At 42.5% G+C, this 15,056-nt stretch overlaps 1 protein-coding gene across 1 annotated transcript in view; it reads left to right on the forward strand.

Annotated features, from left to right (window-relative positions):
• The window catches only part of LOC124775874 (peroxidase-like), a 152,158-nt gene that overhangs the window by 6,420 nt on the left and 130,682 nt on the right, over positions 1 to 15,056 (forward strand). The window contains exon 2 of the mRNA XM_047250707.1: positions 10,265 to 10,354. Coding sequence (XP_047106663.1) covers positions 10,265 to 10,354 — 90 coding nt within the window. The remainder of the gene's footprint in view (positions 1 to 10,264; positions 10,355 to 15,056) is intronic.

Consider the following 15,056-nt stretch of genomic DNA (forward strand, 5'->3'; position numbering starts at 1 on the left):
ACTACACACCCAGTGTGAGAGTTTGGTCTCGTTCTTGCCGACATGTGCGATAGCAGCTCCAGTATGAGTAGACTCATTTGCAGTTAGCGGTTATCAATCGACAGTATTGTAGTGACTGAGGTTCATCGCCTGCTTGAAGATGTTTCAACCAGCCCACGATGAAAGTGTAAAAGTCATGTTTATGTAATATTCGTCATAGTTTTCTATGTGGAATACAGATAAAAAATAAATTTGTGATATATCTGTCAGAACAGATTTTTTTCCATCGCATGTAAAAAAAGAACCTGTCTATTATAGAGGATGCCACCCTCAATAAGTTAGCTGAATTACGAATAAACTTTATGGAATCGGGTAACCCGTAATTAGGAAATCATCCACAGCGAAAACGTCATATTGGTACGAGGGTTGGAACCTTTCAACACCGCCGAAGAGGCGCAACGCAACATAATCAGACAATATCGCTTACACTACACGTTAGTTACGTACCCCTACCTCACCTCAGTGCAAACTGATTCTGACTTCCGGATCACAGGCATGCAAGATTGCCTGAAGAACTGACTCTCGTGTAGCGGACGGATTAATTAACCCCTTCAAAGAGACCAAAAAAGGTCGATTAGGAGAAAAATCGTGTAGTCGCAAATTTTTGGACAGTGCTAGCAGGCATAATCCAGATTGAGTTTACGGGATGGTGGGAGTGGCGTTTAAAGGGCACAATTTAGGTTTTGCTCGCATAACTCAAAAACCTTGGCTATCGGCGGAAACGTTCCCAGTAGGCAGTTAAGCTACATTACATCTCCTACAAAAGAGGCTCTGTTCATTTCTTTATTTAGAACTAATAGTCGCCGCGTGGTAGGGGGTGGAAGAATCGCAGATTGTTGAAAATATTTTTCTAATGGCTTAAAATTAATGTTTATCGTTAAATGAAGTGGGTTAAAACAAATATTAAATGTGTGTACACATCTGAGTGCAGTAAAATGGTATAGAGGGATTAAATGTGTTACGTGGTTTTAACAAGTGAAGGGGTAGATGTGTGGCATAGAAGCGCGAGGGGACGTAGGTCTACGTACATCACTGAACACTGTTCTACACTGCTAGAGGGGATTGACTCTTACTCATCCTGTACGGCAACTGTACTGTTCTTCTGGGAAAGGTGAATTCCTCCACTACGACAGCTGCTCGATTTTCAATTTACAGACAGACTATACCTTCCCAGCATTTTCTATCCTGGTCTCTTATGGGTGTAAACAAAATGCCTTCACCGAGCACAAGTTTATACGAGTATAGTAAAGTTATTTCGCGTTTATTGAATGACTATTTATTTGCAGTTATGAAGTGAGCTTTTATGTAAACCCCAGACCTATGATTGAGGAAAGTGCCTGAACACGATCTGGCGACATATCTTCCCTCGCGCTTCTACACCACATATCTTCCTCCTCCGCCCCGTTACGCTCGCGTTATACAGTTTATGTCTTAATACGGTTTCGCTCCACTTAGATGTGATATACACACTTAATATTTGTTTTTAACCTACTTCATTGAAAAATAAACCTTACTTTTATACCATTAGAACAATGTTTTTAATAATCTGCGGTTTTTCCATCCCTTGCATCGCGGAAACCATTAGCACTAGAGAAAAAAAGGAATACGGCCTTTTTTTACAAGAAATTTAATGTAGTTTAAGTAAGTATTGTGAAGCATTTTCCCTAGGAGCTGCGGTTTTTGAGTTATTCGAGAATAACATGAAAAGGCTCATACTCCACCCGTCAGGATTTTTAGCATGTTGTTCAAGACACTCCCTCCTAGCACTGTGCAAAAATTTGCGACTACACAATTTTCCCCTAATTTTCCTTCGTTGACTCGACTAAATGTAGTGCAATCATGATATTTGCTACATAGGAACAACGGAGTTGGATAAAAATAGGACCAGAACACTACAGCCTCATCAAAAAGCTAGAGGCGGGTTTGCGTTGCCTTACAGAACGGTAGCAAGGCGGAAAAAAGCCTTCAACGAGGGACGCCAAAATGTGGCAGACATTCTTCGGCCACATCGTCCACGTGTTATTGAAGTGCCTACCTGCTCTTGCAGCATTGCTGGACAGTGATCGACGTCAAACGATTCTTCAACTGGCCTGGGAGACTGGGTTAACTCACATGGTTGTGCTTCACATTCCGCAGGAACGCCTGGGCGTAAGAATAATTGCTTCAGATGGGTTCCGCATGATATGTCAGAAATGCAGATATGGATACAAATTGACGCAAAAACAAAAACAAAAAATTGCAAGCAACACAGATCACTGCAAGTGAAAAACAGAAGATAGAAATCGTCCATTGACAAATTTTAAGTGAATATAATGTTACAAAAAACACACTTTTTAGTACTTGCATAAAGCTATTACTACGAACAAAGTTTTCATGTCACATACGTGCACAACGAAACACGACCCAGCAAGGCTGACAGAGAAGCGTGCTACAAAGCAGGTCAACCTTTGTCGGCCACATGGCCATTATCACTAACCATGGGTAGCCGTGTGGCGAAGGGGACTAGGGGGAGGGTTGTTTCCACCCAACCAGCCTCGCTCCTTATGAGTTGCCTACTGTACACGTTACAACTCCCTGATGCCATGGTACGTATGCGTCGGAAACTACTGGAGGCTATGTATCACGCTTGCCTACGAGGCAGTGTTCAGACAAGTGGTGGTTTTTTCGTGTGGAGGACGTATACATGGAATGAAGAAGGGATTCTAATATATCTGAAATTGTTTCTAACTGACGTACGATAGAGGAGCCTATTAGAAAATCATACGTTCCGACATTAACCTATAGAAACAAGCAGATGGGCTCTAACTTTACTAAGACAGTTCACCACCCAATCACTTTTTAGTTACCTTACCATATTTTGAGGAATTCTCCATGGACACTAGGATGACTTCATGGTGATAAAAGATTTTGTGGGTGTGTTTTAGAGTATTTAGCGTGTGATATCGAAAGACACAGTGCCTTTGTGGAAGTCGACCATCATCGCCATGAAACTGACGGAACACAAACTGACGTTTGAAGAGTAGTCTGGAAGCTGCTGAGATATTCCCACCTCGGAAAAATGACACAGGTGTCCGCTACAAGGAGGAGACAGGGAAATTCCCCAACCTTTCCCTCACGCCCACCCCCCTTGATTTGATGTACTGAGTTTTTATTCATTATAGAATTCTCACACACTTCCAGAAGTGATTTCTCATTTCCCGCTGCACCTCTGGTCTAAATTTAGTTAATGTGGCATGACGCATCTCGAATTCATTTACATGAAAAGTGGCAGTTTTACATTCATGCCGGCCCCCCCCCCCCCCTCCTCTCCTTGGATAAGCTTCTGCAGGCTCCCGTAGCAGGTGCTGTACCTGTTCGGTGACTTTGGGTGCTAAAGGCAAGCCGGCCGGTGTGGCCGAGAGGTTCTAGGCGCTTCAGTCTGGAACCGCGCGACCGCTGCGGTCGCAGGTTCGAATCCGCCTCGGGCATGGATGTGTGTGATGTCCTTAGGTTAGTTAGGTTTAAGTAATTCTAAGTTCTAGGGGACTGATGACCTCAGAAGTTAAGTCCCATACTGCTCAGAGCCATTTGAACCATTTGAGCTAAAGGCAAGGAAATTGCACTGATGAACCAGAAACATTATAACTGTCAGCTTAACAGCATGTTGGCCCATTTCGGAATCAAATATAGCAGCCATTCTGCATAGCATTGATTCGACAAGTCCTCGGTAGGTTTCCAGAGAGATGTGGAACCGATGTCTATGCACAGGTCACAAAATTCCCGTAAACTACGGGCCCGTTTGTGAGCGCAGAGCTGGAACCTAGTGGTGTCCCAAATGTGTCCCATTTGCTTGAGGTCAGGTGAACTTGATGGTTCGGACATCAGCATGATTTCACTATCAAGCTACTCAAATCATTGCAACACGATTCTGCTATTATGACACAGACAGTTATCATGCTGGATGATGCCATCCTTGTTGGGGAAGACATGAAACACAAAAGAATGCAGATGGTCCGCAGTAATGTTCGTACAGTAACCAGCTATCATGATGCCATCGATTATTGTCACAGGTCCCATGGAAGACCAGGTGAATATCCGCCATGGTATAATACTGTCGCCATCGGCCTGCATCTGTGGTCCGCGTCGTTCAAGTTTCAAGCAGCTCTTTGCCTAGATGTCGACGTATTTGGACTCGACTGTTGTTGGGGAATAAGAGTCTCACGCCATCTGTTATCATCTCACAGAAAACTGTAGACCGTGCTGCCCTCTGCAGAAAGTGTGTATGATACAACTATGACTGTAAATGGATGTTGTGAACAAATGTGTGTGCTGGATTTTACTGTGCTGAATTTCTTTAAATGTTGTAGCAGTCAGCAGCAACATTCTGGTGCCGAAATCCGAGACTTTATGAATAGATTAAGTGCTGTAGCACGTTCAAGAAGATTTGATGTCGACAGAGAAGATACCAACTGACTTAAATCTCGAAATAGGATCAGCTAACGCAGATGATTCGCGGCTTTGCTGTACTGCACTGCCACGGACATTACTGATTGAATGTCTTGCTCAAACACGTTACTTCGTACCTGCACATTGTGGCAGAGCAATATTACCTGTTGGCAAACAACAAACCTTGCTAATGGGGATATTAAAGTTGAATACTGGACAGCAGCGCCATCTTTTAGCGATAACGACGACTCGTCACGAGTGAGACCAATAGAGACGTACCCTGACGGTAGTAAGCAAAAATAACATGTCACCATGAATCCAAATACTGTTCTCCCCAAACCGCTACGAAAGCGATTCTAAGCTCGAACGCTACCCATTTTCTCAGCCATATAAACGTGATCGATGTTTCTACTACAGTGGAGGCAATGGACACTGTCAGGACCGCCTGCAGAAAACTCTAGAAGAGCTGACCATGTTCAGTGGTTCAATACTAGATTTATTGGATGGTACTGGATGTGAGGCCGACGCAGATGCTTGCAAGAACTACACCAAGCACAAATGCAATACCCGAAAGGCAAACAGCCTTTAGAAGGATAACGTTCAGGGGCAAATGAAACCACGACTCTCGTAGAAGAGACCAGTGCTGGAAGAGCTGTGGCATGGCAAAGACAAAAAAATAAGAAGCATCATTCTCTGGAAGCTGAATGGAGTAAAGATCTGTTGTCTAGTCCGGCTACTCATCCCTCTTGAGATAGACCAGGGTAGGGAGGACGTTGGGGAATAAAAGGCACTTACAACATGTGTTGGCGTCTTGTAGAAAACTGTAGACTGCACAGCCTTCTGCAGCTTGTGTGTGTGTGTGATACGAGGTGCATTCAAGTTCTAAGGCCTCCGATTTTTTTTCTAATTAATTACTCACTCGAAATCGATGAAACTGGCGTTACTTCTCGACGTAATCGCCCTGCAGACGTACACATTTTTCACAATGCTGACGCCATGATTCCATGGCAGCGGCGAAGGCTTCTTTAGGGGTCTGTTTTGACCACTGGAAAATCGCTGAGGCAATAGCAGCATGGCTGGTGAATGTGCGGCCACGGAGAGTGTCTTTCATTGTTGCAAAAAGCCAAAAGTCACTAGGAGCCAGGTCAGGTGAGTAGGGAGCATGAGGAGTCACTTCAAAGTTGTTATCACGAAGAAACTGTTGCGTAACGTTAGCTCGATGTGCGGGTGCGTTGTCTTGGTGAAACAGCATACGCGCAGCCCTTCCCGGACGTTTTTGTTGCAGTGCAGGAAGGAATTTGTTCTTCAAAACATTTTCGTAGGATGCACCTGTTACCGTAGTGCCCTTTGGAACGCAATGGGCAAGGATTACGCCCTCGCTGTCCCAGAACATGGACACCATCATTTTTTCAGCACTGGCGGTTACCCGAAATTTTTTTGGTGGCGGTGAATCTGTGTGCTTCCATTGAGCTGACTGGCGCTTTGTTTCTGGATTGGAAAATGGCATCCACGTCTCATCGATTGTCACAACCGACGAAAAGAAAGTCCCATTCATGCTCTCATTGTGCGTCAACATTGCTTGGCAACATGCCACACGGACAGCCATGTGGTCGTCCGTCAGCATTCGTGGCACCCACCTGGATGACACTTTTCGCATTTTCAGGTTGTCATGCAGGATTGTGTGCACAGAACCCACAGAAATGCCAACTCTGGAGGCGATCTGTTCAACAGTCATTCGGCGATCCCCCAAGACAATCCCCTCCACTTTGTCGATCATGTCGTCAGACCGGCTTGTGCGATCCCGAGGTTGTTTCGATTTGTTGTCACACGATGTTCTGCCTTCATTAAACTGTCGCACCCATGAACGCACTTTCGACACACCCATAACGCCATCACCACATGTCTCCTTCAACTGTCGATGAATTTCAATTAGAAAACGAATGATTGCACGCTGTTCAAGTAAGGAAAACGTCGCCATTTTAAGTATTTAAAACAGTTCTCATTCTCGCCGCTGGCGGTAAAATTCCATCTGCCGTACGGTGCTGCCATCCCTGGGACGTATTGACAATGAACGCGGCCTTATTTTAAAACAATGCGCATGTTTCTATCTCTTTCCAGTCCGGAGAAAAAAAATCGGAGGCCTTAGAACTTGAATGCACCTCGTACAACTGTAACTATAAATGGATGCTGTGAATAAATGTGTGCGCTGAAGTTTACTGTGTTGAATTCCTTTAAACAGTAGTGAATAGCAACAACCATTCATCGATCTGCTGTAACACGAAACGTGATTTATCTGATCAAGCAACAGGTTTCCATTGGTCCATTCGATATTCTCACGGCCACTACAATCGTAAGAGACGATGTCGATGAGTCAACAAGGGAACATGAAGGGGTCGTCTCTTGGGAACGACACGTTCAACGTTGTGTGCTGAACGATGTGCTCCAAAACACTTGTGTGTGCACGATGTAGTGGTTCTCGCTGCCTCGTCTGTTGAAAAAGATCGGAATAGGGAACCGTCTGCCTTGATACATTTCTGTATCTAAAAATGCTATGACTTATAGTTGACACTTTTATGAATACAGAGGGCTATCTTGGATAAACCACAAAAGTAAATCCTATCTGTCTGTACTCGGTGGTTCAGCGACTGTTTGGAAATAGGCCTCCTTAACTCATAACTTCTGAAGCTGTCTCATTGACACACGAAATTCTTTTCCATAAGTCACGGTTTCTAACCTTGCTATTTTTAACAGTGCAAATCATTGTAGCTCTTGGGATTGCTACTATGTCACTACAATAATATTCCAAGTCCTTACTCTATGAAATTGTTTGTCCAAGTGAAATAACGAAATATTTGTATCTGGTGATGTGACAAAATCAATGCTACGTGAAAGCCAATTGAAATTCCTTAACCAAAGTAATGACTGTGACGTCTAATTATAGTATCTAGCACTATAAATATAAAACATAACGTTATTGTCTCTTCTTCCGAAACTTTTAATATCATATCAAATTTGCCCTTAGCTAGTCATTGTTTATATGACTTTCACTTACAGTAACATGAATGTCCATCTGATCACGGATTACATGCTTACACTGCTGTTCACTGAGCTAGACTGAGTGATAAGTGTTCACATCAAAGATGCTAATTGATGACTAATGCTAACCTTTCCCTATCTGCCCGGAAGAGTGTATTTACTTAAGGCTCATCCATCTCTGCAGATGTTCATATAGTAATCAAATTCATTTGTTATCTTATCCAAGTTAATCTTTAATAAATGAAAATGCAGCCACAAAGAATCAGAGTGTATAAAGGTATTAGGATGGCTAGATTGGTTTTCTACAAAATCATGCATTAAATATTACTGCTGAGAGTTAGGCATCTTGCCGCCAATTTTGGTAAGTGCGTTTTCCTTCAGTCTGCTGTCGCTCAGGGATAAATTCTCCTACAGTCAGAGTCTTCCCACACTCTGGGTCCAGATGTCTTAACCATAAGTTATTAGTGGAGTAGTGGAGTGGGTAACCTGTCTTTCTACCAGCACGTACAGCTACTGTAATGAATGAAATACTGTACGGACATAAAATCATAACTTACAATGCGATATAAACGCCACAACCTGCATTGTACTCTGTCGTCAGATATATCAGGAATCGCCTCCTATCCTTTTTACAGAGCAGCCAACCCTCCAGATTTGGTGTTAAGGTATGTTATCAACTTGTCCTTCAACCTACACCATCCTTCAGCCATTGTCCATAGATGCTCACAACAGTAGCACACAAACAAGCGACCATTTTCGCTATTTCCTAGATGCTCATTCCCAGTCACTGGGCCGTAGCACCCTGCTCTTTGTCAAAGGCGTTAATGTCAGTGGATTTCCCCATTTTCAGTCCGATCATCATCAGAATGATTACCCACTCATCTCCTCTTCATTTACGTGCAGGGGGCGGCTGAAACAATTCCTGAACGCGAAATGACAGTCTCAAATTTAATACACAGTTTAAAATAGTACTGTTTGCAATTTACGTCACATACATTGTGTCACCACAGCTACAAGAAGGGAGGCATTGGAGAACACTTGTGCTGCCTCGTCAGGAGCAATCAGTGGTTGGCATGGTGTGGAGTGAACATCGAGGTTTCGTGACAGAGACTCCTTCAGAAATGCTGACTTTGGTACTACAACAGAGCGTTTATTTCGTAAACATTTTAAGCTAGGTCGACTTGCGAAAGTTCCAAATAGGTAAACATTCTGTTGTGGGACAGTAATTTGAGAAGAACGGGTTTGAATGTTAAAATGAACCCATCTTTTGGTAGGCCTCAGAGTCTGAACACCAAAGAACATCCATGTAGAGAAACATGGCTTTGAGTTATCTTCTCAACGTTTGGTCTGTACGTAAGCAATTGCTGTGGTTTCTCAGTCTGCACTCTAAGGAAAATTTTACAGACGGAGATGAAATTCCATCTGTACAAATGGTGAGTGCGCAGAAACTCAGTGAATATGGTTGGGCCAAGCACAAAGCATGTTGTGAACCAATGATGGAAAGTGCTGCAACCGACATCAGTCTACTACTTAGTCAGACTAGGTTAATAAACAAAATTTTCGGTACTGGTCTGCAAGCAATCCTTGATAAATCCTCGAGGACTCTCTCCACAGCGAACGGGTTACTGTTTGGTGCGCTGTTGCTGATTTCGAAACTGTAGGACGATACCTTTTAGAAGAGGGCGACACAACTGTGATAGGAAAAGGAACTACGCAACTTCCTGCAGCCGACACTCAGTGACCTGGGGAAACTTGCTGAGTGTTTCCAACATTGCGTACACATAAGCAGGGCATCGAAGGGCCTTCTTAGATAAATGTTTTCAGTGCGTCTGATCTCCTTACAGGTTGATGTTCCATGACCAGCCCATTCCCCCGGTCTCGCACCTTGTGAATTATTTCTCTGGGGATACCTTAAAAGCGTGCCTCTTCCGTCGTAAGCGACGAACAATACTAGACCTGAACGCTGCTGTCCGTCATAAAACAGAGACAATACCACAAGACATGACTAGAAAAGGACGTTCGTCATGATATCAAACCAAGTGTGTATGTGTATGTGGTAGGACGGTCGTTATTTGGATGATATCATTTTAAAAACGTAGTGTGTATGTGTGCGTGCGATGTAAATGGCAAACACTACTCTTTCAGACTGCGAATTCAATTTGTGAATGTCATTTTGCATTGTAGTGTTATTTAAGTTTAAGATTCTGGAGTTATTTCTGCGGCACCACGTGCTTTCCTTAATGCGTAACTTGCTTATGACACCACCAGACAGCATTCAACCTCGCTTGCAGTGGTCGTAATGTTTTGACCCACCAGTGTATTCTGGGACTGGTAGTGACACCTTACCCATCTAGTCTGCTATCCCAATGAATGTTTCCTAGTAGATACTGAAGAAAGACTCGTTGATAGAGGTTAAATGAAGATATTTGAGAGAGCCGGCGAAAATTTTATGCTCCATTGTGATGTACGAACTGAAAGTTTCGTTCAGCACTTTATACAACTGCTAAGAGCCTAAGTTGCTGGCTTAAGGTGTAAGTAGTTTATGTAAATGAAAACCACATATTCATTCAGTACTTCTTTATTTCAGAATACTCTGTTGCACAAATTTGACTCTAAAGACTTGGGTCACCTTGTGTACAAACTCTATCAGATAAGATGTATGAGTGCGTAACTATGTGGATAGTGTCCGTGACACAGCTCATCGCTCCAGCACTGCACCTGAAAAGGCAACTCCCACTAAAGCTGCCTTCGTGTTGTGTTGTAGGTCCATAGTGCTGATGACCGCGTGTCTGCTGAACTGGGCTGTCGCTGGACCAGAGTGCCTGCTGTTGCTGCCGCCTGATGCCACTGGACGGTGAGTACCAAAGCTTGGCTTCGTTCACCAGCCACTCCCATTGTGGTGTAACGCTGTTAGGAGAACGTATGAGGCACTCTCTAATCAAGCCATCCGCGTGCTTCCAAAGACGACACACGTCTAGAATAGCAACAGTTACGCGTTGATCTGTTCTTTTGTTCAAAAATACTCTTCGCACTCTATCACGTTGCAACCGTTTGCATGGTGTTTCATTCCCAAGGACTGGCACTTTACGGTTTGTCTTTCATAATGACGTTCTAATCTTCTAATCTCTGCTCAGAGTCAGACGAACAATTTTTGTATCCTCAATATCTATTAAGAGATTCTGTTGTGCGTCACGTTTCCTACGTGTGCTTATTCCTGCGTCAGGAGGTTATTGCCATGTTCAGGAAAGTTAATATGCCATACGTACAGATCGTAATCACAACTAGATATAAAAGAAATATACCTTAATTGAATGTTATTGCTGTTAATAACAACATTTCTTTAAATTTAAATAAAATCGCAATTGTGACTGGAGGCGGTTGTTGTTTACGAAAGTATTACAGTCACGGAAGACACACTGGCAACAACGGACAAAAATTTCCTTAAATGTTTCTGTGATTCAAGAGATAAATCGGAAATACAAATAGTTACTGATGAAAATAGTAACGTTCCGAAACGTGTCACATAATATGTACGAAGACATTCAAGATGCAAAGTAAGGGAAAGAGCCAGCAAATGACGGTAATCCAATAGTCATCATAGTAGCAGGCAACGAGTTTGCGTTAACACTTAGACTGGAATTCGCAGATTGCAAGAAAGCTTTTGAGTCAGTTTGAAAACAATTTTTTAAAAGTCCTTGAAAAACAAGGTTACAGCTTCCATTAGAGTTGATCAGGAATGTGAGGAATACAGAATTGATAGAGGAGCCAGACGAAGAGATTCTACATCACCAAAATTGTTCTGAGTAGTCCCAGAGGAAGCAAATCCTTCGACTGGGAAAATAAAGAACGAAAATGTGTTAATGGATCGTATCTGAACCGCTTTCATTTTTCGGACGACGCTGTACTGATTGTCTCAGGTATGGTCTATTACCACATATTTCCTCTTTGTTTTCCCAGCTCAAGGATTTATTTTCTCTAAGACTGCTGAGAATAATATGGGTAATTAGGAATCTCCTTTAGAGTCCCTCTTTCAGTTCTGTGTCTCTCCACTACAGACCTCACCTCTATTGAGACTGACCACTTTCTGGTACATTTAGAATGTGCTGGACAGAGTTGTAGTCTGGCTCACACTGTGTCGAGAAAAGATGACCCACCTCGAAGATAGACCAAATGAGTGGCATACGCACTTTTTCGACACCACTGTGAGTCTCTCTTTCCCCTTAGGTTGCAGCAATAAAACTATCGTTGGGCCTAGTATAATCAATGGCTCAGTGTTTCTTCTGTCTTGAAAGTTGTGGTAGTTATAGTCAAGCTATGGAATGGTCTTAGATCTCAAAGCATTCTGTCTCTTAGAAAGCTCGGATAAGAAATATGATGCACATTTTGAAGCCAAGAACCGGTGAAGACAACGTGATTTCCTAGGATGGTCACCACAGCTGCAGATGCCTCTCTGTCGGCATTTTCCTAGCTGCAGATGAGTTTTGTAAGGGAAATGTATCCTTTGAGGCGTTTTGTATTGTCTGGAAGCGATACCATCAATGATCTAAAGTTGCGAAATATATTAATCAGTCGCCATATCTTGCTGCTAGTACATTTCTCCCATTAAAAGACATCAATCCTACAGCGATTTATAAGGATACTGCACCTCTGCAAGTCGCCACAGCACATATAGTATGTAGCAGCAGTATATACGATCATGGGGTCTTTAGTGGATGCACTAACGACAACAACAGGATATTTCCGTGGTGCTAATACAGGTATTAAGGGTGATAGAGAAGGGAAAATATAACAATTTGAGATCAGGAATCCTAGTATAGAAACGATTAAGTAGAAAGTTAAAAAGCCAATGGCGTATGAGATAAGTCAGTCATTACGAATCCCCACGCTAAAAGTCCTTGATAAAAGGAGGGGGTTCCATCTCGTGGCCAGTTCTTTCACCTGATCAGATCTGCATCTATATCTGCGTGGGCAATTTGCATGACCCCGGTTTTTGTGATAAGTGAGTTCGATAAATTACCGCTGGTTAGGATCACACACACACCGTGCGAAGTGGCACGTGATACCCTGGACTCGCAGTGGTGAACTCGGCAATTCAAATACGTCCGGCAATGCAACTTAAACCGATGAGCCAAAATATTATGACCAACAGCATATCAGTGATTCTGTGTGGCATGGTTTCTACAAGTTCTTGATAGATCTCCGGAGGTACGTGGAACCGAATGTCGATGCACACATCACACAAATCCCATACATTTGAGAGCTCAGCGTTGGTGTCCCACAGAATCCAAAATATGTTCCTTCGTGTTCAGAACAGGCGAATATCGTGGCCAAAACATCAACGTTAATTCCTCAAACTACCGTTTCTCGATTCTGGCATTGTGACATGGACAACTTGCAACGATTTGCAGTGCATCTTGTCACTGTCATTTCTTACGACAGTTTCATTTGTTGCTTCTTGTTTACTGTTACTAGAAAGAAAGCCAGTAAGACGTCACGGTTTCCACACATTTTAGAGCTCACCACCATCGTCAGTATCGCTCTAACAACGATTTCTATCCTCCGTCGTCGGTTCTTTCTGTATGTATTTATTACCGGCGTAGGTCTGAGTTACGCTACCAACTATACGCGGAGAATAAGCAGCATTCGTTCATTAAAACCCAAATACTGGCTTTCTTGTCTCACAGTGTGGTGGATTCTTTCTCTCGGAATAACAAACCACTCGTCCCCTTGTGGTCCACTTTCACTTTTGCGGTCATCTGACCCGCAGCCACTGAACTACTACGTAATAAACACGCATACACCCTTTTTTTTCGCTTCCTCGCACTAAATGCAGCTTGGCTATAATACGTTCTGTTCCTGACTTTGAAATTTACATAAATCAACTAACGGTAAACATATGGCTTCCCACACAGCAGCTCTACCTGCAGAATATAGCACCTTTAACAGGGTATTCATACTTACAATGCCACCAATGGCGAAAATTGAACTGACACAGCAGAAAAAGTCAGACCAATGCAACACATATACATTACAATAAATTTAATTATAACTAATAATTCTACTGCAAGTACCTAGTGTAACAATATTCGAATAATATGGAATTAAAGTTTTTACTGTTTTTTTAATAGTGCGACATGTCCACAGTTATTGTATGAAACCTTAACGAGAAGTCATCGGATGAAGATATGGAAAAGCAAAGTGGACATCATCTTAAACAAGACGTTAATTTGAGGACAGAAGATAGTGACTGTACTTTCACTACACCGGCACTATTTCGAAATTACAAAAGTTTATTACTTGTTTATTCTTCACGTGTAGCACCTGTAGGACGTCCTTCATTGCGCTGTAAATGTATTGTATGGAATCGTGTGGGGGTCTAAGAAACTCGACATGGACAGTGATATAGAACTCTAACACTTCTCCCAAAATATGTTTTCTGGACGATTTTCATAATAATAGGTAATGGACAGACAGGTCAAAAGTCTTCTATTTTAATTCCAATCTACTTACTGTGCAAGCTAAAACGATGGCTAAGGCACTGGATTTGCATCTGAAAGGAGTGGCATCAAATCTCCGTCTGGCCAGCCAGATTTATATGAATGAGCGGTGTTTGTTCTTTAGGACATGTTAGAAAGAACAGATACCGTGCAGAATAGGCAGTTGTGGTATGTTTTATATAAATTTGAAGGTGCAGGGGAGAAACGAAAGGAAAGAGAAGGAATTATTGATGCCAGCTGCATCGGTACTTTATCTGGAATTATCGGCGATGAGTGAAAATGTGTCCATGGAGCATGGAGAACATGGACGGGACTGCGGATAGGTGGCACTAGGTGGAAATGTGGGGCGGCCGAGAGGCATGCCGAATTAGTTTATTTATTTATTTATTTATTTATTGTTCCGTGGGACCACATTAAGGAGAAGTCTCCATGGTCATGGAACGAGTCAATACATGAAATTATAATACGATTGTAGAAACAGATAAAATGAAATATAAGAAACATATTCAGCTGACACGTCGTTAGTTTAAATAAAGAAAATCAAGAATGTAACACTGGAATTTGCTTAATTTCTTAGCTCTTCCAGGAGCTCCTCGACAAAATAGAAGGAGTGAGCCATGAGGAAACTCTTCAGTTTAGACTTAAAAGCGTTTGGGCAACTACTAAGATTTTTGAGTTCTTGTGGTAGCTTATTGAAAATGGATGCAGCAGAATACTGCACTCCTTTCTGCACAAGAGTCAAGGAAGTGCATTCCACATGCAGATTTAATTTCTGCCTAGTATTAACTGAGTGAAAGCTGCTAACTCTTGAGAATAAGCTAATATTGCTAACAACAAACGACATTAAAGAAAATATGTACTGTGAGGGCAATGTCAAAATTCCCAGGCTATTGAATAGGGGTCGACAAGAGGTTTTCGAACTTACACCACACATAGCTTGAACAGCCCGTTTTTGAGCCAAAAATACCCTTTTTGAATCAGAAGAATTACCCCAAAAAATAATACCATATGACATAAGCGTATGAAAATAGGTGAAGTAGACTACTTTTCGTGTTGAAA

This window comes from Schistocerca piceifrons, chromosome 2 (assembly GCF_021461385.2).
Source record: "Schistocerca piceifrons isolate TAMUIC-IGC-003096 chromosome 2, iqSchPice1.1, whole genome shotgun sequence".
Taxonomy (NCBI): domain Eukaryota; kingdom Metazoa; phylum Arthropoda; class Insecta; order Orthoptera; family Acrididae; genus Schistocerca; species Schistocerca piceifrons.